Source organism: Nerophis ophidion, linkage group LG08 (assembly GCF_033978795.1).
Source record: "Nerophis ophidion isolate RoL-2023_Sa linkage group LG08, RoL_Noph_v1.0, whole genome shotgun sequence".
Classification (NCBI taxonomy): domain Eukaryota; kingdom Metazoa; phylum Chordata; class Actinopteri; order Syngnathiformes; family Syngnathidae; genus Nerophis; species Nerophis ophidion.
The window spans coordinates 59,213,013-59,236,431 of record NC_084618.1 but is presented as its reverse complement, the minus strand read 5'-3'; the positions used below and the strand labels follow the sequence as shown (position 1 = coordinate 59,236,431).

The window sequence follows — 23,419 nt, the reverse complement described above, 5'->3', positions numbered from 1 at the left end:
CCTCTGGGCAGCGAAGAGATCTTTATATGGCTACAAATGCAATGCAATGTGATTTTCTTTCACACTGAAGTTACTGTGCAAAAAAATGATTTTATTTATAAAAAGTAGCATCACAGTCTCTACATAGATGCAGCTCACAACCACTAGAGGGCGTACTTGCATGCGCTCTATGAAATTGTTGTTGTTTTAGCCCTCATTTCTTTGGTTAGAAATTTCTCAGCAGTTTTTACTCACTGATAAAATAAAACTAAACTAAAAAAAAAAGATAAACGACAGCACTTAATTACAGTGTAGATGGATGGATGTGTGTGTTTACCTGGGTAACATTGTGATTCCCTTCTCGTCTTTTAGGATTCTAGACTTCCGCAGAGTTCCACCGGTGGCTGGCAGGTGGTTGAACCTCACCGGAGAAGTGCTCCAAGTGACCCGAAATGACGAACTACGAGCCGTTTTCTTCACCTCGCCCGGTAAAGGGCCTTCGTTTAAAAGAGGTTTAGGGGGGAACAACGCCATTATACATTCTTATCGTTCATTTTTAGTTTGTATTGCTGGCGCTCTCTTTCTTCTTCACCTTTACTGGGGTTGTTCAGTTGTGAATTAACACCATCTAGTGGACAAAACATAATAATACAGTTATGGTACTATATATAGATGGGATGATAGAAACATGGATTTGTATGTATGAATAAATTAATATTTTAATCATGTGAGAAATATTAAGGCTTAAGTGAACAATTGCCTGTTTCGATTATGATGGATTATTCAGTGGGAAATTAGCGTCAGCTTGTGGTCACATACAGAAATGCATCTGTATCACTTGGACAGACATTATCTCTTTTACTTTAATATAATTATGAGTTATGTAATGCAAAAAAAATATCCTTTGTAAAAAAAAAAATATTAATGTGTTTTGGTTATAGTATGTTTGTTATAATGAACAGTAAAATAATGAACAGGAAATAAATATATACAATGCAAAAAAGTAATACTTTGCAAAAAAATATTTTTACATTATTTCAATGTATTTTTGTTGGCAGAAAGTATGTAAGATGACAGGAAAAACAGCAATAGTATCATGCAAAAAAACATTTTAAAAAGGTAGGAAAAAAAAGTGAGATAATTATTTTTTGTTGACATTATATTAATGCATTTTGGTTGGCAGAAAAATGTTACAATGTACAGAAAAAATTACAAACTCAAAGAAAATATACTTAACAAAAAAGATGGATAGTTTAATGCATTTTTTGGGCAGAAAACATGTATGATGACAGGAAAAACAGACACATGCAAAAAAATTAACATCTTAAAAAGGTTAAAAAAGATAGGTACAAGATAATTATTTTTTTACATTATATTATTGTGTTGTGGTTGGCAGAAAAATGTTACAATACACAGAAAAAAATTATAAAACGCCAACAAGTTTATACTTAACAAAAAATATTTAGCGCATTTTTGATGGCAGAAAAAATGTACAAAATGACAAACATTTACTATCCATCCATTTCCTACCGCTTGTCCCTTTCGGGGTCGCGGTGGGTGCTGGAGCCTATCTCAGCTGCATTCTTATTATGCAAAAATAATTATAAAAAGTAAACAAAAGATAGGTACAATATGATAACAATTTTTACATTATAATAATGTGTTTTGGTTGGCAGAAAACATGTTATAATACACAGAATTAAGGTATACTTTGCAAAAAAGTAAAGACACATTTTTTTTTACATTATTTTAATGCGGGTTTTTTTAGCAGAAAAAATGTATGGTCACCATAAAACCAATATTTTACTGTGCAAAAAAATATTTTAAGAAGTTTTTAAAAAGTAATTAAAAGATCATTAAAATGTTTACACTACATAAATACAGAGTATTTAAACAAGACATTAACATTGTTTAATAGTGTTATTCGTGAATGTTTAATGCAAGTGCAAATTTGGTAAATATACATGACCTATTCAATGGCCTTGTGGTTAGAGTGTCCTCCCTGAGATCGGTAGGTTGTGAGTTCAAACCCCGGGCGAGTCATACCAAAGACTATTAAAAAAATGGGACCCATTGCCTCCCTGCTTGGCACTCAGCATCAAGGGTTGGAATTGGGGGTTAAATCACCATAAATGATTCCTGGGCGTGGCACTGCTGCTGCCCACTGCTCCCCTCACCTCCCAGGGGGTGATCAAGGGTGATGGGTCAAATGCAGAGAATAATTTCGCCACACCTAGTGTGTGTGTGACAGTCATTGGTTCTTTAAATATTTTTAAATAAAAAACTAAACAATCTTTTTTTTCTCTCCAAACAGCAAACAACACATGTTTTTTTGCCAAATGCCTGTACATGTGTAAGACGGAATATGCAGTATGCGGGACCCCCGACCTGCTGGAGGGCTCCCTGTCTGCCTACCTGCCAGGCCTCAGCATTGCCCCCCGCATCTCCATCCCCAACCCCTGGATACGCTCCTACTCCTTCACCAGACAGGAAGAGTAAGACTCATCATAAAACATCATGATATTCAATAGGTACGCAACTCTTGGATATTTATTGATGTTGGTCTTAAAGATGGGAGGTGAATCCACTCTACTGTGACACCATAAAGCAGCTCTACCCATACAACTCGGGAAACCGCCTCCTCAACATCATCGACATGTCCATCTTTGACTTCCTGATGGGTAATAATTATTAACGCCACATTCTCACTGCGTTGGTTCAACACGTCTTTGTCATGCAGGCAACATGGACCGGCACCACTATGAAGTCTTCACCAAATTTGGCGATGAAGGTTTTCTTCTCCATTTGGACAATGCCAGAGGGTGAGAAAGCCAAACACAATATGCTCCAGTATGCTGACATGATCATACATTTGTGTGATGGTAGATTTGGGAAGCACAGCCAAGATGAGATGTCTATCCTGGCTCCACTGTCTCAGTGCTGCATGTAAGTATGATGTTACGGTGAAAGGACATCTTCATTTTCATGCATTAAGACAGGCGTGTCAAACATGCACCGAGGGCCGGTTCGGGTTTTATCCGGATGACTTTGCTAAGTACAAAATTTCAACGTAAAATGTTTGAATGAAAGAAACAGCTGTTCTAAATGTGTCCACTGGATGTTGCAATAGCAATTCTTTGCGTCTTTGTAAATGATGCAACATATGTACAAAATAAACCACATGATGTTGGTACATCAGTCGAGGAAAATGATCAAACTACATAAATAACAGACTAATTTGATTTTGATATAATCTTTCATCTTGATGGATTGAAAATTAACACCAATGAGTTTACTGATGAACATGATCACATAATTTATTCAGAAAATATAAATAAAGACAACTAAAAATCTATACTATTAACCGCAACAGGTAATTGTAAAAAAAAAAACAACAACATTATGATATGTAGAATTTCAGAATGTGCTTGTTCTATTTTTAAACAAATCTGAAGTTGTCTTTATTTTTAAGTTATCGTTCCGTGATTTTACCAGTCCGGCCCACTTGGGAGTAGATTTGTGTCCACAGGGCGCCCCATCTAAAATTAGTTTGACACCCCTGCATTATACAATGTAAACACCATACGGAGGGAAAACATTAGACAATCACTAATTAATTCAACTTGCCCAACCTTTGACACTGTTTTTTTTTTGCTGCATCTGTGTGAGTGAAAGGAAGTGTGTATACATGAAAACCTTTTGGTTTTCATGTATACACACTGTGAAAATTGAGCAAGAGTTCACAGCATTTAACTGTTATTTCACAGTAAAATACTGATATTTAGATTTACTGTAACATTGCAATATATGACTGTAAAAATGACGATGCCCTTATATTTCAGTGTTTAACCGTTATTTCACAGTAAAATACTAATATCAAGTTATGGTAACATTGCCACAAAATGACTGTAAAATTATGACACCCTTATATTTCAGTGTTTAACTGCTATTTCACAGTATAATACTGATATCAAGTTACGGTAACCTTGCAACAAAATGACTGTAGAAATTATGATACCCTTATATTTCAGTGTTTAACTGTTATTTCATGGTAGAATACCAAAATCAAAATTTACTGCAACATTGTAAAAAATTATGATACCCTTATATTTCAATGTTTAACTGCCATTTCACAGTAAAATACAATTTACTGTAACATTGCAATAAAAATGACTGTAAAAAAATATGATACCCTTATATTTCAGTGTTTAACTGTTATTTCACAGTAAAATACTGATATCAAGTTACGGTAACATTGCAACAAAATGACTGTAAAATTAGCCATCCATTTTCTACCGCTTATTCCCTTTTGGGGTCGCGGGGGGCGCTGGCGCCTATCTCAGCTACAATCGGGCGGAAGGCGGGGTACACGTTACGGTAACATTGCAACAAAATGACTGTAAAAATTATGACACCCTTATATTTCAGCGGTTAACTCTTCTTTCATAGTAGAATACCAAAATCAAAATTTACTGCAACTTTGTAAAAAATTATGATACCCTTATATTTCAATGTTTAACTGTCATTTCACAGTAAAATACAATTTACTGTAATTAGGCAAACGAACTGACTGTAAAAATTATTATACCCTTATATTTCAGTGTTTTACTGTTATTTCACAGTAAAATACTGATATCAAATTATGGTAACATTGCAACAAAATGACTGTAAAATTGTTATACCCTTATATTTCAGTGTTTAACTGTTATTTCACTGTAAAATACTGATATCAAGTTACGGTAACATTGCAAAAAAATTACTGTAAAATTATGACACCCTTATATTTCAGTGTTTAACTGTTATTTCACAGTACAATACTGATATCAAGTTATGGTAACATTGCAACAAAATGACTGTAAAAAATTATGGCACCCTTATATTTCAGTGTTTAACTGTTATTTCATGGTAGAATACCAAAATCTAAATTTACTGCAACATTGTAAAAAATTTGATACCCTTATATTTCAATGTTTAACTGTTATTTCACTGTAAAATACTGATATCAAGTTACAGTAACCTTGAAACAAAATGACTGTAAAAATGATGATACCCTTATATTTCAGTGTTTAACTGTTATTTCATGGTAGAATACCGAAATCAAAATTTACTGCAACATTGTAAAAAATTATGATACCCTTATATTTCAATGTTTAACTGTCATTTCACGGTAAAATACAAATTACTGTAACATTACGACAAAATGACTGTAAAAAATATGATACCCTTATATTTCAGTGTTTAACCGTTATTTCAAGGTAAAATACTAATATCAAATTACGGTAACATTGCAACAAAATGACTGTAAAATTATTATACCCTTATATTTCATTGTTTAACTGTTATTTCACAGTAAAATACTGATATCAAGTTATGGTAACATTGCAAAAAAATGACTTAAAAAAATTATTATACCCTTATATTTCAGTGTTTAACTGTTATTTCACAGTAAAATACTGATATCAAGTTATGGTAACATTGCAAAAAAATTACTTAAAAAAATTATTATACCCTTATATTTCAGTGTTTAACTGTTATTTCACAGTAAAATACTGATATCAAGTTATGGTAACATTGCAACAAAATGACTGTAAAAAATTATGACACCCTTATATTTCAGTGTTTAACTGTTATTTCATGGTAGAATACCAAAATCTAAATTTACTGCAACATTGTAAAAAATTTGATACCCTTATATTTCAATGTTTAACCGTTATTTAACAGTAAAATACAATTTACTGTAACATTACAACAAATGACTGTAAAAATTGCGTTACCCTTATTTTTCACAGCAATTAACTCCTATATTACAGTAAAATTTTGTAATTAAAAAGGCCCGTAGTTTACTGTACAATGAAAATGATTACAGAATTTTTTCTTGGAGGTCAAAATAATGTTTAATATTCGGGTCATTACGAGATACCTTGCAAGTATGTGTCGTGGCTGTGAGTAGAATAGAGCTTGCATCGTAGATTTAAGAACCAATTGTTCAGTTATAACCTACAAAATAAAACCTCAAACATCCAACTTTGCGCCCTTCACCTGCCACAGGATAAAGCGTTCCACTCTATTGAGGCTCCAGCTGCTGGCCCAGGCACATTTCCGGCTGAGCGACGTGATGAGGGAGTCTCTGCAAAAAGACCCTTTGCAGCCCATCTTAACCGAAGCACACCTGTCAGCTCTGGACCGCAGGTTACACAAGCTCCTGAGGGTGGTCCAGCGCTGCGTCCGAAGGCTGGGCAAAGACCAAGTCATCACCAACGACTTTAAACCTCGAGCCGAGGCTCTGAGCAAAAAGAGCAAGTAGCAGAGCGTGAAAGTCACTCTGCTTCTTTTAAGACTTCATGTTGAAGTGCAGTCGTTTCGATTTTAATGGAACAAGCCATGGATAGGCTTTGACTCTCATAATATATGGGGAATAATAATGTAGGACTCTGTAATTGGAGATCTATAGATATAAAGGCTCGAGAAGGTCAATGCTAGTCCACAAATATCCATAGATTGATTAATAACTGGTTGACTAACATACTCTGTGAGACAGTGATGCACTGGATGGGCGTTTTTGCTTGTAAACATTTGAACATAGATCATTTTTGTTCAAGCGTTTTGAAGTCCTAAGTGGTTTGTGTGTCTGAACTGTGGCGGTCATAGCTTTTGCAGCAAAATATTTTTTTAACATGATGAATAGAATGCCGTATTTTACGGACTACAAGGCGCACTTAAAGGCCTACTGAAATTAGATTTTCTTATTTAAACGGGGATAGCAGGTCCATTCTATATGTCATACTTGATCATTTCGCGATATTGCCATATTTTTGCTGAAAGGATTTAGTAGAGAACATCGACATAAAGTTAGCAACTTTTAGTCGCTAATAAAAAAGCCTTGCCTGTACCGGAAGTAGAAGACGATGTGCACGTGACGTCACGGGTTGTGGAGCTCCTCACATCCTCACGTTGTTTACAATCATGGCCACCAGCAGCGAGAGCGATTCGGACCGAGAAAGCGAAGGTTTCCCCATTAATTTGAACAAGGATGAAAAATTCGTGGATGAGGATGGTGAGGGTGAAGGACTAGAGAAAAACAAAAACAAAAACAAAAAGGCAAGGGCAGTGGGAGCGATTCAGATCTTATTAGACACATCTACTAGGGTAATTTTGGAAAATCCCTTATCTGCTTATTGTGTTACTAGTGTTTTAGTGAGATTATATGGTACCCGAAAGTCAGAGGGGTGTGGCCACAGGTATGGGGACCGCCAGTGTCTCCAGAGGGAGGAGGTAAGAGAGTCCGTAGCTGCAGGAGGAACGACGCAAGCTCCGCTTATGTCTACGGTAAGAGCCGACTTATTACCACAATTTTCTCACCAAAACCTGCCGGTTGACATGTGGTCGGAAACCATGTTCGCTTGACCGCTCTGATCCATAGTAAAGCTTCACCTTCGGGAATGTAAACAATGAAACACCGGCTGTGTTTGTTGTTAAAGACAGCTGCAATACACCACTTCCCACCTCCATCTTTCTACTTTGTAGTCTTCATTACTAATTGAACAAATTGGAAAAGATTCAGCAACACAGATGTCCAGAATACTGTGTAATTATGCGATTAAAGAAGACTACTTATAGCTTGTATCGGGCTGGTAGAACATGTCCGCTACAACCGGTGACGTAACGCGCACGCGTCATCATTCCGCAACGTTTTCAACAGGATACATCGCGGGAAATTTAAAATTGCAATTTAGTCAACTAAAAAGGCCGTATTGGCATGTGTTGCAATGTTAAGATTTCATCATTGATATATAAACTATCAGACTGCGTGGTCGGTAGTAGTGGGTTTCAGTAGGCCTTTAAAATAATTTCATTTCCTCAAAAATCGAAAGTGCGGCTTATAACCCGGTGCGCCTGATGTATGGAAAAATCCTGGCTGTGCTTACCGACCTCGAAGCTACGCTATATTGTCAAAAGTATTTGGCCACCTGCCTTGATTCACATATGAATTTGAAGTGCCATCCAATTCCTAACCCATGGGGTTCAATTTGATGTCGGTCCACCTTTTGCAGCTATTACAGCTTCAACTCTTCTGGGAAGGCTGTCCACAAGGTTGCGGAGTGTGTTTATTGGAATTGTCCACCATTTTTCCAAAAGGGCAATGGTGAGGTCACACACTGATGTTGGTCGAGAAGGCCCGGCTCTCAGTCTCCATTCTAATTCATCCCTAAGGTGTTCTATCAGGTTCAAGTCAGGACTCTGTGCAGCCCAGTCAAGTTCATCCACACCAGATTCTGTCATCCATGTCTTTATGGACCTTGCTTTGTGCACTGGTGCACAGTCATGTTGGAAGAGGAAGGGGCCCGCTCCAAACTGTTCACATAAGGTTGGTAGCATGGAATAGTCCAAAATGTTTTGGTATCCTGGAGAAATCAAAGTTCCTTTCACTGGAACTAAGGGGTTTAAGCCCAACTCTTAAAAAACAACCCAACACCATAATTCCTCCCCACCAAATTTTACACTCAGCACAATGCAGTCCGAAATTTATTGTTCTCCTGGTAACCTCCAAACCCAGACCCGTCCATCAGATTGCCAGATGGAAAAGCGCGATTCATCACTCCGGAGAAGGCGTCTCCACTGCTCTAGAGTCCAGTGGTGACGTGCTTTACACCACTGCATCCCACGCTTTGCATTTGTCCATGAAACTCCATTCCAGGAAGTTCTCTGCGCACTGTATGTGGGCTAATTGGAAGGTCACATGAAGTTTGGAGCTCTACAGGGTCTAGTAAGTGGCTGAGATGCTGTTGTTCCCAAAGTCTTCCATTTTCTTATAAATAAGCTGACAGTTGACTTTGGAATATTTAGGAGCGAGGAAATTTCACGACTGGATTTGTTGGACAGGTGGCATCCTATGACAGTTCCATGCTGGAACTCACTGAGCTCCTGAGAGCGCCCCATTCTTTCACAAATGTTTGTAGAAACAGTCTTCATGCCTAAGAGCTTGATTTTGTACACCTGTGATTAGGTCACCTGATGGTCATTATTTGGATGGGTGGCTAAATACTTTTGGCAATATAGTGTATTTTATTTGGTACAAGGTGTAATGATAAGTGTGACCAGTAGATGGCAGTCACACATAAGAGATACTTGTAGACTGCAAGATGACGCCAGCAAAAACCACCAAAACTTTAAATGTTCATTTGAGAATACAGACCATTACACACGGCGCTCAAAAATCTGTCAACATGTTTTAGGATGACTTTGGTAAGCTATTAAGTGCCGCTTGATGGATTGACTAGTAAATGTACTAGTAGTACGTCTGACCAGTAGTCAACATACAAGTATTATTATGGTGTGTGTGTGTATAAGGAAAATGGCACCTATTAGCAGACATATTACCTGGCGTTTTGTTTCGCAAAATTGTGGTACCTGCTGATGTGTATTTAGGATCTGCATAAGTCCTGAAAATGTGCACGTGTCCGCCATTGTAGTTCATGCCGATGCCTCAGTCGATAAGCTTCTTCCTTTTCTCTGTCTTCTTATGTGGCATTCATCTTCCGCTGTTGCCATTTCTAATATGAAGTAATGTACAGTTCTAACTTACATCTGTCAGTAAACTCGCTATGTAAGTGCTAAAAACTACCGGTGTAATGACTTTACATTATTCACCCACGGAACTGTAGTTGTTAGAGCGTTCCGGTCGGATGGTTTTTCACGGGACACATTTCCGGCGTTGTTGTTGCACTAGTGAGTCAAGGATGAGGAGATGCTGCTCCGTTATGGATTTATGTAGTCTGAATGTCATCACTACGATGAGGTGGCAACTTGTCCAGCGTGTACACCACCTTCTGCCCAATTGTAGCTGAGATAGGCGCCAGCGCCCCCCGCGACCCCAAAAGGGAATAAGCGGTAGGAATGGATGGATGGATGAATGTCATCAAAACAGTTAGCTCCATCTTTTGACAATTCTAATACAGCAAGTGAATAGAATTCCTATTTGAGCATTGTCTCCATCTCAAGGCCGATGTTGGTAACATTATGGGATACAAACCACTCACTCGATTTACAAAAAAAATTCCTTTCTAAACTGCTATTTGGAACAATCAATACCAAAAAAGTATATGCATTATTACAACACCATTATAAATGCTTATCATTCCCTTTTATTTATTTTACCGATTTCCGCCTATTCTTCGCCTTTGCTGGATTGTTCAGTTGAGAGTTATGAATTCATTAATCTATTAACTGAGAAAAATTCCGGTTTAAATGTTTTGTTAAATTTTGTTATTTTGCTAAATGCCTGTTTTGATTATGATGCATTAAGCAGTGGGGAAGCTCATCAATACATCTGTTTTACTTGGACTGACAGACACTAGCTCTTATACTTTAGTAGTAATTCAAAATTATATAATGCAAAAGATATATATACATTGTAAAATTTAAAATTAAGTACAGTAGACTTTTTTTTTTTTTTTTTACATTATATGAATACGTTTTGGTTGGCAGAAATATTTGAAAACAGACAAAAACGTATTTGTAAAAAAAAGTAAGTACAGGTTTTGTTTTGTTTTTATATTATACCAATGTTTTTTGGTTGGAATAAATATTTTATAATGAACAAAAAAAATATATAATGCAAAAAATTATACTTTGTAAAAGAAAAGGTAAGTACAACACTTTTTGTTTTTATATGACATCAATGTGTTTTGGTTTGCAGACATATTCTATAGTGAACACACAATTGTACAGTGCAAAAAAGTATAATATGTTTAAAAAAAAAAATATCAAAAAAAGGCCAGTTGAAGACATTCTTTGTTTTTTATATTATATCCATGTGTTTTGGTTGGTAGAAAAATGTTATAATACACAAATTATACAGTGCAAAAATTATACTTCATAAAAAGATCAGGTATTTTTGTGTTTTGAATGGAATATTTTATAATGAACAAAAACTATACAATTCAAAAAAGTTACTTTTGTTAAAAAAAAAGGCATATACAAGATATTCTTTGTTTTTATATTGTATCAATGTGTTTTGGTTGGCAGAATAATGTTATGATGAACAAATATGGTGCAAAAAAACACATTTAATAAAAATCTAAGTATATCTTTTATATCATATTGTGTTTTGGTTGACAAATATTTTACAATGGATAAAAAACTATATAATGCAAAAAAAGTATGATAAAAGTGTTTTGGTTGGTAGGAATATTTTATAATGAATAGAAAAATATATAATGCAACAAAATCTACTTAGTATAAAAATATAAGTACAAGATATTTAAAAATATTAATGCATTGTCAGATTTTTATAATCAACAGGACAAAAAATCTAGGATGCAAAAAAATTTGTAAAAAAAAACTAAAGAACAATATATTTATTTCTTGTGCATTATATGAATGTGTTTTGGTTGGCAGAAATAATTTATAATCAACAGTAAAAAAATAATATTATACTTTATAACAAAGTACAAGATATTTGAAATGTTTACATTGTTTTTGGTTGGAAGAAAGGTTCCTTATTTAATAGATAAATCATATGTATCCACCATGTGGTTAAAGTACAAATTATACACACACATACACATTTATAAATAAATGAATAAAAAAGAACACTCACAACAACTCTTTTTACTTTTTTATTGCTTAAACTGCCATCTGGAACAATCTATACCAAAAAAGAATAAACATATTTGCACATATAGAAGGTCAAACTGAATACAGGGTAAGTATAGAAAAAGAATGGTCCTCTGTTCACCTTGCAGTTCAGCGCACTGCAGGCCCAAAAACCAACCCGCTTGAAGGTCGGGAACCGGCAGGAGTGACTGACAACTACTGTAAGCCCAGGGAAGGTCAGCTAAGGCAAACCGGGACGATTGCAGCGTGGCTAAAACATTTAAAACCGATGCTGATGTTGCAGCTATTTACATTAGTCTGACGTACACCTTTGTCTCTATCAAATGGATGTTTCCTGTGGAGTGAGATGAACAGGAAGTGACTAAATCCACAAGGATCGCCTGAAGGGGAGGGCAACATGTGAAGATAATCAGCTAAAGAAAACACAATCATGTCCAACCAAGATGACAACGCTGCAATCAGAATAAACTCTAACCTTTTCAGAAACAGCACTGATGGGAAACAGACAGACAATGAAGTGGGAGCGACGTTTGATAGGCCATCTAAAGAGTCATGGGGTCATAAATCAAATTTCCACGCTTCTGCACAAAGCTCCAGGGGGCCTGCTGCACAGTACTTTGTACATACACTGCTAATCATTGTATTGTGGATGTTGAACAACATCATGCTTAAAAAATAGAAATAAAAAAAGCGCAGAGAGAAATCACAAGCTGATCCAGTTGGCAAAAAAGCTAAGTTTTAAATAAATATCCGCACCAGCAACATGTCTGATGTCCTGAAATATGTTTCTATACATTTTATCTACTTGGGACGGGGGGAGGGGAGGTTGGAACCCATTTTTACACAATACAATTACATACTGCTGTGTCAATCAATCAACAAGAAGCATTTATTTACTTTGTGGCACTGGACACCTAAAATAGAATTTATGGAAAAATAAGTGTTTACAAAAGACAGAGTTTTTAAAGATCACCATCACGCCAAACCATAAGTTTAATCATAATAATAATTGCGCTGATGTTCATCAACTAGATTACAAACCGGAGCATAAGAGTGACCAAGTTATTTGGTGTGTACTAAAAAAACCCAATACTGAAATACACAATACTTTTGAGTTTGTTTCCCCCACTTTTTTTTTTAAAGATATTTCTCCTCAAGGCAGTTCTTGTAGAGTTGTTCTATTGATTAGGACAAAAAGAGTTAAAAAAAAGAAAAAAAAGACTTCCTGTTTTAGGCGCCAAATAATAGGTAGCATTTTCCTTCCACCTTGTTATAAACATTTGGCACCAGCCTGCGAGCTGCACACTAAAACCCGACTTTTTGGATTCCTCAATCTGGCTATCATCTTGTCCTACCGACCACAAGTTTCAACATTTGGTCTTCTACGGTCACGCCTGCTGTGTGTGTCTGTGATGGGACGGGCAGAACAAATTAGTCATGTGAGGTTTTTGATTGTCCTGTCTTTTTTTAGAGAGCCCACATCGAACATCCTAGCCATCTTTGCTCTGCGTTGCTTCGAACAAAGCGGGACCAGCAGCTATATGACATAGGGAGCGTGATGCAACTGTGCCTACACGGTAACGTTACAGCAGCTGGTACAAGCGCTGGTGAACGGCTAAAAAGTCACCCTGGCGTGACAGGTGGTAACCATGAAAGAAAAGAGGGGTGAGAAGTGGGGAGCAAGGGGGAGGGCTAGGGGAGGAAGACAGTGGCGGAAAGCAAATTGCATTTGGTGGATCCTGGGTCTAAAAGGAGCAGAGAGAGGAAGGAAGGATTGGGGGGCATAGGGCGGCGGAGGCGAGCGAGCACCTTCAGACCGACAGTGAGACGAAGCTGTTGTACTGTTGGATGTTGCGTTTGAGGATGTCTGAACATGGCCCCAGGACGCGCTCGAAGCGAGGCCGGTCCAGCTTGACGCACTTCAGGGGCCCGCGGGCGACCACGGTGGCGGCACGCGGGCGGTTCATCAGCAGAGCGATCTCACCTGTACGACAAACAAAAACACACATCCAGCTTTAAAAAAAAAAAATGTTTTAACAAGATTTTTTTATTTGGCACAGTAACCACTTTTGCTTGACCAGGGAAACCAGGTAACTTTTCTTTAAAATAAAGTAACAAGTTCAGACACATTGCAGGATGCTGACTGATGTGCAGCATAACGGGATTCTGTCTTAAACGACTTTGTTCGGATTCTAGGAACCACCATCAGTATGGCTTCCTGAGAACGCAGAGCATTACTTTTCAGCTGATGTCTGCTGGTATGACAAAGAAGTTCCTTGAATACTGTTGCTGGCTTTTATGCATGCATGTGTATAGAACAAAGAGCCATGATTGGTCAATTATGTTTAATAGGGATATTTCTGTGTGGAGTTTGCATGTTTTCCCCGTGACTGCGTAGGTTCCCTCCTGGTACTCTGGGTTCCTCCCACCTCCAAAGACATGCACCTGGGGATAGGTTGATTGGCAACACTAAATTGGCCCGAGTGTGTGAATGTGAGTGTGAATGTTGTCTATCTGTGTTGGCCCTGCGATGAGGTGGCGACTTGTCCAGGGTGTACGCAGCCTTCCGCCCGAATGCAACTGAGATAGGTTCCAGCACCCCCCGCGACCCCGAAAGGGACATGCGGTAGGAAATGGATGGAGACACCTTAACCCTCACTATGGGGCAGTATATCAATGTTATTCATACCATGGTGACCTGAATATAGGGCACTGTTTTCCCCCTAAAGTAGTGATTCTCACTATGCGTACGTACATATCTAATGGTAAGCCAAAAATTTGATTCATAATTTAATTACAGTGTTTTATTCTCCTGTATTCAAACTTCTGTTCAAACTGTGTGTAATGTTGCAGTGGCAAAAACAATAAATAATCAGTGCGTGAATGTGTGTGTGAATGGGTGAATTTGGAAATAGTGTCAAAGCGCTTTGAGTACCTTGAAGGTAGAAAAGTTCTATACAAGTATAACCTATTTACCATTTATCATTATTGTTGGTCATCAAGGTGGTACTTGGAGAGCCAAGTGTTTTTTCAGGTGGTACTTGGGTTCGAAAACGACTGCCCTTGAGAATTATACACGAAAACCAACCAAACAACTTTTGCCTAAGAAAGACTTTGCTTTTCTTTCTGTCACTCAGACACACCAACACCTGCCCTCCTTAGTAAGCACCTTTTCCGATTCTGATCCGATTCTGATCCGATTCTGATCCGATTCGTTGGCTTCCGATCAGATCAGATTTCGAGTCTTGACTTTGACAATACCAAATATAACTGTTTTATAGCAAGTAGCTAAAGTAAACAAGGTTATCTTGTTAAACTTAGAATGTGTTAGTATTGTAGTAAATCAGTTGATGTACTGAATCTGTGCTATTTTTTCAACAAAATCAAGTGGTTAGTACACAATAGATGACTAAACCAAAGAAAAAACTACTATTGGCTCCAATTTACTCCCCTCAATGCCTTCCTGTATCCAGAGCCTTAACTCCCTGAATTTGTAAACAACAAAAAAAAAACGACCAAAAAAAGGATTTTGTAATTATAAAAACGACAAAAAAAAACACTAATTACTTTAATATCATTTATGTACTGATACTAAATTAGGTGTCGATAGTATCAACATCTGAATTGATCACCTCTCTGGTTAGCTTCTTATGTTTTTCTCTGTGTGTGTGTCTGTGTGTGTGTGTGTGTGTGTGTGTGTGTGTGCATGTGTGTGTGGAGCTTCATGCTTAGAAAAACATTTTCCCCTAGTCCTCCAATGATAACAGTATTTGGAAGAAACTTTTTTTCCGCTATGGTGGTGAGGATTAGTATCTTAGTGGCTTTACACTGAATACACAACACACTCTCAAATTCAAGCCAGTGTTCTGGCAAGACACGCACCCCCCTAGGACTCATCCAACTCCTGCATGTGTGTAACAAGGAATATTGAAATGTAAGTGTGTCTCCTTGAGCATGCATCCCTTTTGAAGGAATATTTCACATGAATAGAATATTTAGCATTTAAACACTGGGACAGACCTGTGGTAAAGATTGTCCGGGCTCAGCCGCTCATCAGCCGATCGCTGATCAGCTTAAAAAGGCAAATATCAGCCCCAATATAATATAATTTAAATATCAGGACTGTCCTTATTATAAAATATTCATAACACCTTAAAATGTCATTTAAACTAATTGTCTTTACAGTGAAATACATATATAATTTCCATTGATATAATACCAGTTGAAAAATACGTTTAAAAAATTGAGAATGCAAGACACCGGGTAGCATCTGTTTAAATAAACTAAATAGAAAGATTATAGTATTGATTTACCAAAGTAGTCAGATGGTCCTAATCTCCCCACTTCAACAAATTCTTCGTTCTCTGAGCGACGCTGCAACACCGCAGCAGACCCCTAAAACACACATACACATGTTTCAATTGAATATGACATTAAGCACATGCCTTGGTGTGAATGATTTTGTGTGTGTTCCAGTCCTGTGCATTAAAAAAAAGATAGGAATCATGCATTCACCTCCAGGATGATGAAGAACTCATCTCCAGGCTCCCCCTGCACAACAATCTTCTGTCCGTCCTCAAACTGGACGGGCTCCAGGGCGTCGGCGACGGTCAGGCGCTCCCACTTGTCAAGAGACTCTGAGGGAAGGTAGGCACGACAGAACATATTTAACCTGCAACTTGTTTTGAGATATTTTTATAATACTGGAAAAAAAATTTCTTTCAGATCTCAGCATCAAACACATTAAGTGAAACTTTGTTGCAATTAATTAACCAAATAAAAATAAACTGTACATAACACAACCCACCCAAAATGGACACTTTCCTGAGGAATTCCTCGTACATCTTCCTCTTTCTCAAAGTGCTTCCCTACAAAACAATCAAAAAAGCATAGTTCTGTTAAAAAGGTCCCTCATTTTGCAAAACAGACTTTGCAAAGATGTTATAACAGTAAAATCTGTCTGGAGAGTCTGTGTATTATCACCAAATGTCATCATCCACTTTTGAGAGGAGACCATTTTATTTTTTTCAGTTTCGAGTTATCCATAAGCTAAAAGCCTCTTTCCAAATGGACACACCCTCTTTAACAAACCCTTCCCTAAATGAGGCTGTCTCGTGCATTCGCATACCACTTCACGGATTACAGCTTTGGAAAAAAAAAAAAAAAAAAAAAAAAAGGAAACTTTGCAACACATCTTAAAATTTGTTCTGGAGCGCTGATAACCATCAGTCAGTCAGTTACAGCTATAGCTGTGAGTTTGGTCTTTTTTTTTTTTTTTTTAGCAAGTAGGCTAACCTAGCATGTTGCTGTTAAAATGTGAGTGTAATGTTAGCCCTGTAGCTCACATAGCTATGCTAGTGTTTATGTCCTCATGTCCAACTCCTTAACGTTATGTTGCTGTATGTGATATATGGCATCTATCTTGGTGCAAAATAGCGTTTCTCAGAGTCAAACGGTCTGTTGGACAAACGACTCATTGGCATTAAAGCTACCACAAAATGGCATTTCTGGCACTTTGACAATTAACATTCAATGGCACCAGCTGCTATCTTCTCCTCACCATGAGTATTCTCCTGTAGCTGTCTCTGTCGATGCCCCACAGCTTGACGTTTGTCTTGGCTCGGACAGTCGCGGCCCTCGGGGTGCCGTAGATCAGTGCCAGCTCGCCGAAGCTGCCGCCTTCACCGATGCTCGTCACCCATTCGTTGTTCACGTAGACCTGTCAGATGGTGGAGGACGCATGGAGGATTATGGGAAGCCTACACCCAAACTAACCCCTTTCCCTTAATTCTTTGGGTCACTTTTCGTACTCACATCCATCTCCCCTTGGTCGATAACATAAAAATTGTCCCCCTCATCACCTGCAAGTTAACAATAAAAATTAACAATGCACACATTTAAGGGGAACTGCACTCTTTATAGAATTTTGTCTATCGTTCATAATCATAATGAGACAAGACATAAATTGTAAGTTTTTTTTTCCATTTTCTAACATAAAAATTGGTTCGTCCTTGGTGGCTAGCAATACAGTTAATCAATTCTACCTCTAAATCACTATTAAAATACATTAAAAAACCGTCACCGATACTTCATTAATGCTCCGTAACATGTATTATAACCAAGCTGTATCGAGATTGTTATTGTATGAGCGAACACTGAGAAAACTCCTTTTCTAGTGTAGTAACACATCGACGTGCTACTGTTTTAGCCGTATAAGCTAACTATGGCAAGAGATAAGCTAGTTTCTACGTCATCGCATAACGCATTAGTTTGTAATGCACAACCCTGTGACAGGACACTAATCTGTACTGACTGAAAAACATGAACAATCATATTACAGTATCTGTAAAGTATTAGCCCACATTTCTTGTTTTATTTATACACAGATAGCCAGACAGCATATGCTGTCTTGTTGTGATACACACATGATGTGCTGCATGTATTATGATCAATATAAAGTGTGACTCACTCGACGGACAGTTGTCTGTTTGGTCCAGCCGGCGAGAGACGTTTTTTACGGTTAATTATGGGTAAGCACACCACTGATGTCAAAATTGCTTGGCTTCAAGCTCCAAATTTTGCTGCTTTGATTCACTTTTCACCTTATTGGCTTCCATCTGCTCCAACGTCTCACTTTTCCATCATGCTCGCTTCTAGAAGCATTAGTTCATCCTCTGTATATTCACCTTCAAAAAATAAGGTTGTGAATCGTCATTTGTCCAAAATGAGTCGTCTTCATTGTTTGTTACCAAATCTGCCATGATTAAAACACACAAGCGTTTTGTATCCGGAAGTAGGAACACACAATGTTGGAGTTGCATTGCTAAGGCAACCGAAAACAATGTGCCGAAGAAATAGTTCCAGCATTTATTAAAATGATCAAAATATGGTAAATATTGTACATGTTACATATTGTTATGAACGTGTCTGTTACTACATTATATAGCCCCCCGAAAAAAGATGTGTGTTCTTGTCTCTCGTAATGATTGCGAACGATAGGCAAAATTCCAAAAAATAGTGCAGTTCCCCAGTTAAGACATATGCATTCACTAAATTTTTCAGAGAGGAAAAGTTAAGGCAACCCCACCCTGCAAAATAACGGTTTCTCCGGCTATGTAGGTGACTGGAAACATGGCATCAAATATGTCACTGTGGGAAAAAAATATGTGAGTGCCAAATACTATTCATCAAATTTATAAATGGTTGATTTATATTTGATTTATGATTTATAGTAGCCTATATAAATCAATCATTTGTAAATACACGTCAGTAGGCTAAATGAACCACTTCAACAGACTATTTATCAAAGCTTTATAACACAAATAAAGTTAAAGTCAGAAACCTCCTCTCATTGTCATCCAAGTGCGAGAAGAGAACGTTCTTTTCAATAGCTTTGGCTAAAGCTGCCATTGTCTTGTAATCCTTCGGAATGACCTGAAAGAAACACCACAAAGAATAAAGCAACCATTTCAATCACACGGATGTCAGTGTGTTGACTACCTTTCTGACATAGGAGGCTGCGTCCTCCTCTGTGTAAACCTCAGCGCTGAAGGCTCCCCTCCGTCTGCGACCCTTCACCACAGGGTTCATGGGCGGAGACACCTCCTCATCACGGGAGTCTGAGCGCGAACTGCTCGCTTTCTGCTGGTTTTGAATCTGCTTGGCCTCCTCCTGGTGAGGTAGGACAAATGCGCGAGTCAAGCGTCAGGAAGGAATTAGGGATAAACCGATAATTGGCATTGATATATGGCATTATAACGTATATAAATATTGGCGAACTTGTAACGATATTGGACAATTTTTATAGATGTAAATATAAAATGTATTTTGAGCACACAAAGTGTTTGCTCGTTTGCTATTATCCATATTAAAACTCAATAGTGCTGTTACTGGGTTTGATCCCTGGGCTCGGGGTCTTTCTGTGTGGAGTTAGCATGTTCTCCCCTTGACTGCGTGGGTTCCCTCTGGGTACTCCGCCTTCCTCCCACCTCCAAAGACATGCATCTGGGGATAGGCTGATTGGCAACACTAAAAATTGGCCCTAGTGTGTGAATGTGAGTGTGAATGTTGTCTGTCTATCTGTGTTGGACCTGCGATAAAGTGGCGACTTGTCCAGGGTGTACGCCGCCTACTTACGGAATGCAGCCCCCCGCGACCCCAAAAGGGACCAGTAGTGGAAAAGAGATAGATGGATGGAACTAGTGCTGTCTGCAGACGGATGCTCTCTCTCACAGCCCCACTCTTCCGCTCTCTCGACCTCACCCGTCTGCGCATTAAACTTTTTTTTCTGCTCTACACTAGCACACGTTTAGACACACTGAGTTATATTTGTGTCGAAAAGACCAGACCAGAGAACCAACCAGAAAATTAGACAAATGTACTCTGATTGGCTGGTTAGTCTCTAATGAGATCGCACTGAAAAACTATTTTCAACATGGCGACACTGCCTGTATGGAACGGAAAGAGAGATTTTAAATCGTAAGTAAGGCTTTATTTCCTCATCCATCCATTTTCTACCGCTTGTAAAAGCAGACATGTAAAACTGGTGTGACAGTAGTGATATAAATCTGTGATAAAATATGAGACCTTGACTATCAGAATGTCTAGTGACCTCCGTGCTCTTGGATCCTTTTTGCCCTGAGAGAGACACTCATATTCGGCCAATACAGACAGCGTCGTGCCTATAGCTTTTTTCAACGTTTCGAAGTAAAAACCTTCCATCTTTTTCTTTTGATTTTTATACATAAATAGCTTAATTTATGTCTTATTATATGCCTTACTATTGTGTGACTAATAGTTGAGTGATCTTTTTAAACTAGGTTAACAATTTAAATAATTTTAGTTGTTCATAGACGCTACGTATATTTTTATTTCACAGAAAAATGTTTACATTTATGTATTTAAACCACGGTTATTGTGAGCTTTTGTTTAGGACAATCAAGAAGGAAATTGACTCAAAACAATTTACAGGACAACAGAGCAAAAAAAAATGGATGGAACGTGCAGGTTTGGCTGATCATCTGAAAAAACTATTTTTTTACGCGTTTTTGCATTAATTTCAAGTATTCCTAAATAGGGGAATATATTCAGTTGTTGTAAATATCCATTCATGCATTTTCTACCGCTTATTCCCTTTGGGGTTGCTGCTGCCTATCTCAGATACAATCGGGCGGAAGGAGGCATACACCCTGGACAATTCGCCACCTCATAGCAGTTGTTGTAAATATTAAGTGAAATTTCACTTGTAAGTATAGCTGAAAGTACAAACTTTTACAAAAGGATAAAAAAAAAAAATCAACCTCTATATTGTAGAGCCATATTTAAAACTACCTAAAAATAACAGTCTGGTCTTTTGCAGAATAAATTTATATTCCCTATTATTTTAGAACATCCACACATCCATTTTCTACTGTTTGTCCCTCTTAGGGTTGCGAGGGTGGCTGGAGCCTATCCCAGCTGCATTCGGGCAGAAGGCTTGGTTCACTCTGGGCAAGTAGCCTCCTCATCACAGGGGCAACACAGACTACATTTAAATTCACACTGAGAACATTTTGGTTGTTTAAACAATATCTGTGTCATGTTACTGTACAGATTCCAACAAGAAAGACCACTAAGACTTCACTTTTTGGAACATCATCTTGATTGTCTTCATTTTTAGGGTACACATATGTCCAGCTACCTCAAGTGAGTTTGCTTAGCTTATTGTTGTATTACATATTATATTTTATCTAATCAATTATCATATATTTCTCCATAAACTACCTCAATAACTATTTGCTTTATTGTGAGAATCATGGTGGCTCGATTCAGTTGATAAAAAATAATTAATACATAAATAATACAAAATGTAATGCATAACATGTATAAATCTCCTAAAAATCTCTAATTGATATGAGTAGGACTAATCTTAGTGCTCTGTACAATTTAGGTTACAGTATAAACTATCCCAATATGTTTAAGAAATGAAATAATTATCTCTCAGCAGGATGTAAATCCATCGACAGCAACACACATACACCAGATGAATCAAAACAATTCTTGCTTCATAATCTAATATTCTGTTAGGTTTCTTTCTCTTTTTTTCTTCACTTTGTGGACTTGACCGGAAGCCGGTGAACATGTGACACAACCAGGAAGAGTTGCGATTTGTGAAAGCTAGTCCGTCCAGAATAAAAGTGCTGCAGCTGCGATTGGAGGACTCTCCCCATGACCCACACTCCCTCAACTGCATCGACTGGGTCCTTGGAAAGATGCATTCACCGAATTGGGCAGGCGTGAGGGAGCACATCCGTCTGACTGCAGACAGCACTAATTATTACGTGTAAATATGGATAATGTCAAACAAGCAAAGACTTTTTCTTGTGCACAAAATACATTTATATTCACACAAAAAAAATGTTTCGCGTGAGTTTAATTTTTTTACAAAATTTAATATCTTAACTTTCTGTGTGGAGTTTGCATGTTCTCCCCGTGAATGCGTGGGTTCCCCTCCGGGTACTCCGGCTTCCTCCCACCTCCAAAGACATGCACCTGGGGATAGGTTGATTGGCAACACTAAATTGGCCCTAGTGTGTGAATGTGAGTGTGAATGTTGTCTGTCTATCTGTGTTGGCCCTGCGATGAGGTGGCGACTTGTCCAGGGTGTACCCCGCCTTCCGCCCGATTGTAGCTGAGATAGGCGCCAGCGCCTCCCGCGACCCCGAAAGGGAATAAGCGGTAGAAAATGGATGGATGGATGGATAATATCTTAACTTGTAAAACATATTTTTCTGTCCTCAAAATCTGCCTTTGCGACCTCAACATTAAGACACATATATAATGCCTAATATACAATAGCAGAATTTAGTATTTTTAAAACATTGTGATAAGTACAGAGTAAGTTAGTAATAATGAGCAGTGTTTCTTTCAGACAACTGTGTTGCCGTGCTCAGACAGACACCCTTCATCCCAGCTCCCTTTCGCACACAACCTTCCTCTCTTTGAGTGCTGATCGGCACACACATAATTTCATTTTTTTGCTGGGAATTCCATTTTTTGTCCTTCTTTCCTGGCGCTGCTTTTTCCTTCTTTCAACCGTTTTGTGTGTTTTCACGACTGCGTCGATTGCAGAACAAGCTTCCGTTCGCAACAATCGCAGCGTGCATGGGTTCATTAAAGAGCGCAGCTAGTTTTTATGTTCTGTGATTTAATCAAATAATATGACACAGAAGGATGGACATGAAGATGACAGAAAATATAAACAATCCACAAATTTGCGTACATTGACAAATGAGTGACATATATAATATGTGATGAAGAGCAGGCAGCAGCATATTTGTGACCATGGGAAAGACATTATCAGCCAGCTTGAAAAACCTCTTACTTTTAAGCTACATGAAGGATTCCAGAATTAGTTTTATTAAATGCTTGCCATATTTAGAAATCATATATTTCATATAAATCATACCATTTAGAAATAATTTATGTAAATTGTGTTGTACATTGAGAACAGGAAGTAAACACATGATTTAGTAATTGCTATGGAGTGGAAAAGAGGTAAGATACAATACACTTTGCTTCCTCCGACTCCTTTTCAGACATGTTGCAAATAGAAATGAAAATATGTGATGTATCACATACATGTTCGCAATAAACTTCAACCTACCAACCAATATTTCAGACTTTCTTCCGAGGAAACCTTACAAATTATTAAAATCCATAAACTGCGATGAAATTGACTGGCTTGCAAATTATTTTGATGTACAAAAATCCCCTATTTCTTTTAACATTTTCAGGAGACTCGCCATATTTTGAAATGCAGATGTTGATGCTCCTCTTAGACACA

The 23,419-nt window shown here is 37.8% G+C and overlaps 2 protein-coding genes and 1 long non-coding RNA gene across 3 annotated transcripts in view; 1 reads left to right on the top strand and 2 right to left on the bottom strand.

The window, feature by feature from the left end:
- The window catches only part of LOC133558060 (uncharacterized), a 53,016-nt gene extending 52,419 nt beyond the window's left edge, over positions 1 to 597 (bottom strand). Inside the window, exon 1 of the long non-coding RNA XR_009807892.1 lies at positions 317 to 597. This is a non-coding gene — a long non-coding RNA (uncharacterized LOC133558060). The remainder of the gene's footprint in view (positions 1 to 316) is intronic.
- fam20a (FAM20A golgi associated secretory pathway pseudokinase) overlaps positions 1 to 13,202 on the top strand; it is a 27,741-nt gene extending 14,539 nt beyond the window's left edge. The window contains exons 6-11 of the mRNA XM_061909131.1: positions 352 to 467; positions 2,294 to 2,474; positions 2,551 to 2,660; positions 2,720 to 2,801; positions 2,866 to 2,925; positions 6,028 to 13,202. Coding sequence (XP_061765115.1) covers positions 352 to 467; positions 2,294 to 2,474; positions 2,551 to 2,660; positions 2,720 to 2,801; positions 2,866 to 2,925; positions 6,028 to 6,283 — 805 coding nt within the window. The 3' untranslated portion in view covers positions 6,284 to 13,202. The remainder of the gene's footprint in view (positions 1 to 351; positions 468 to 2,293; positions 2,475 to 2,550; positions 2,661 to 2,719; positions 2,802 to 2,865; positions 2,926 to 6,027) is intronic.
- LOC133558057 (cAMP-dependent protein kinase type I-alpha regulatory subunit) overlaps positions 11,585 to 23,419 on the bottom strand; it is a 26,267-nt gene continuing 14,432 nt past the window's right edge. The window contains exons 3-11 of the mRNA XM_061909130.1: positions 19,096 to 19,266; positions 18,938 to 19,029; positions 18,683 to 18,744; positions 17,410 to 17,456; positions 17,156 to 17,314; positions 16,403 to 16,463; positions 16,111 to 16,232; positions 15,909 to 15,990; positions 11,585 to 13,579 (exon numbers count right to left, since the gene is read on the bottom strand). Of these exons, the coding sequence (XP_061765114.1) occupies positions 13,407 to 13,579; positions 15,909 to 15,990; positions 16,111 to 16,232; positions 16,403 to 16,463; positions 17,156 to 17,314; positions 17,410 to 17,456; positions 18,683 to 18,744; positions 18,938 to 19,029; positions 19,096 to 19,266 (969 nt within the window). The 3' untranslated portion in view covers positions 11,585 to 13,406. The remainder of the gene's footprint in view (positions 13,580 to 15,908; positions 15,991 to 16,110; positions 16,233 to 16,402; positions 16,464 to 17,155; positions 17,315 to 17,409; positions 17,457 to 18,682; positions 18,745 to 18,937; positions 19,030 to 19,095; positions 19,267 to 23,419) is intronic.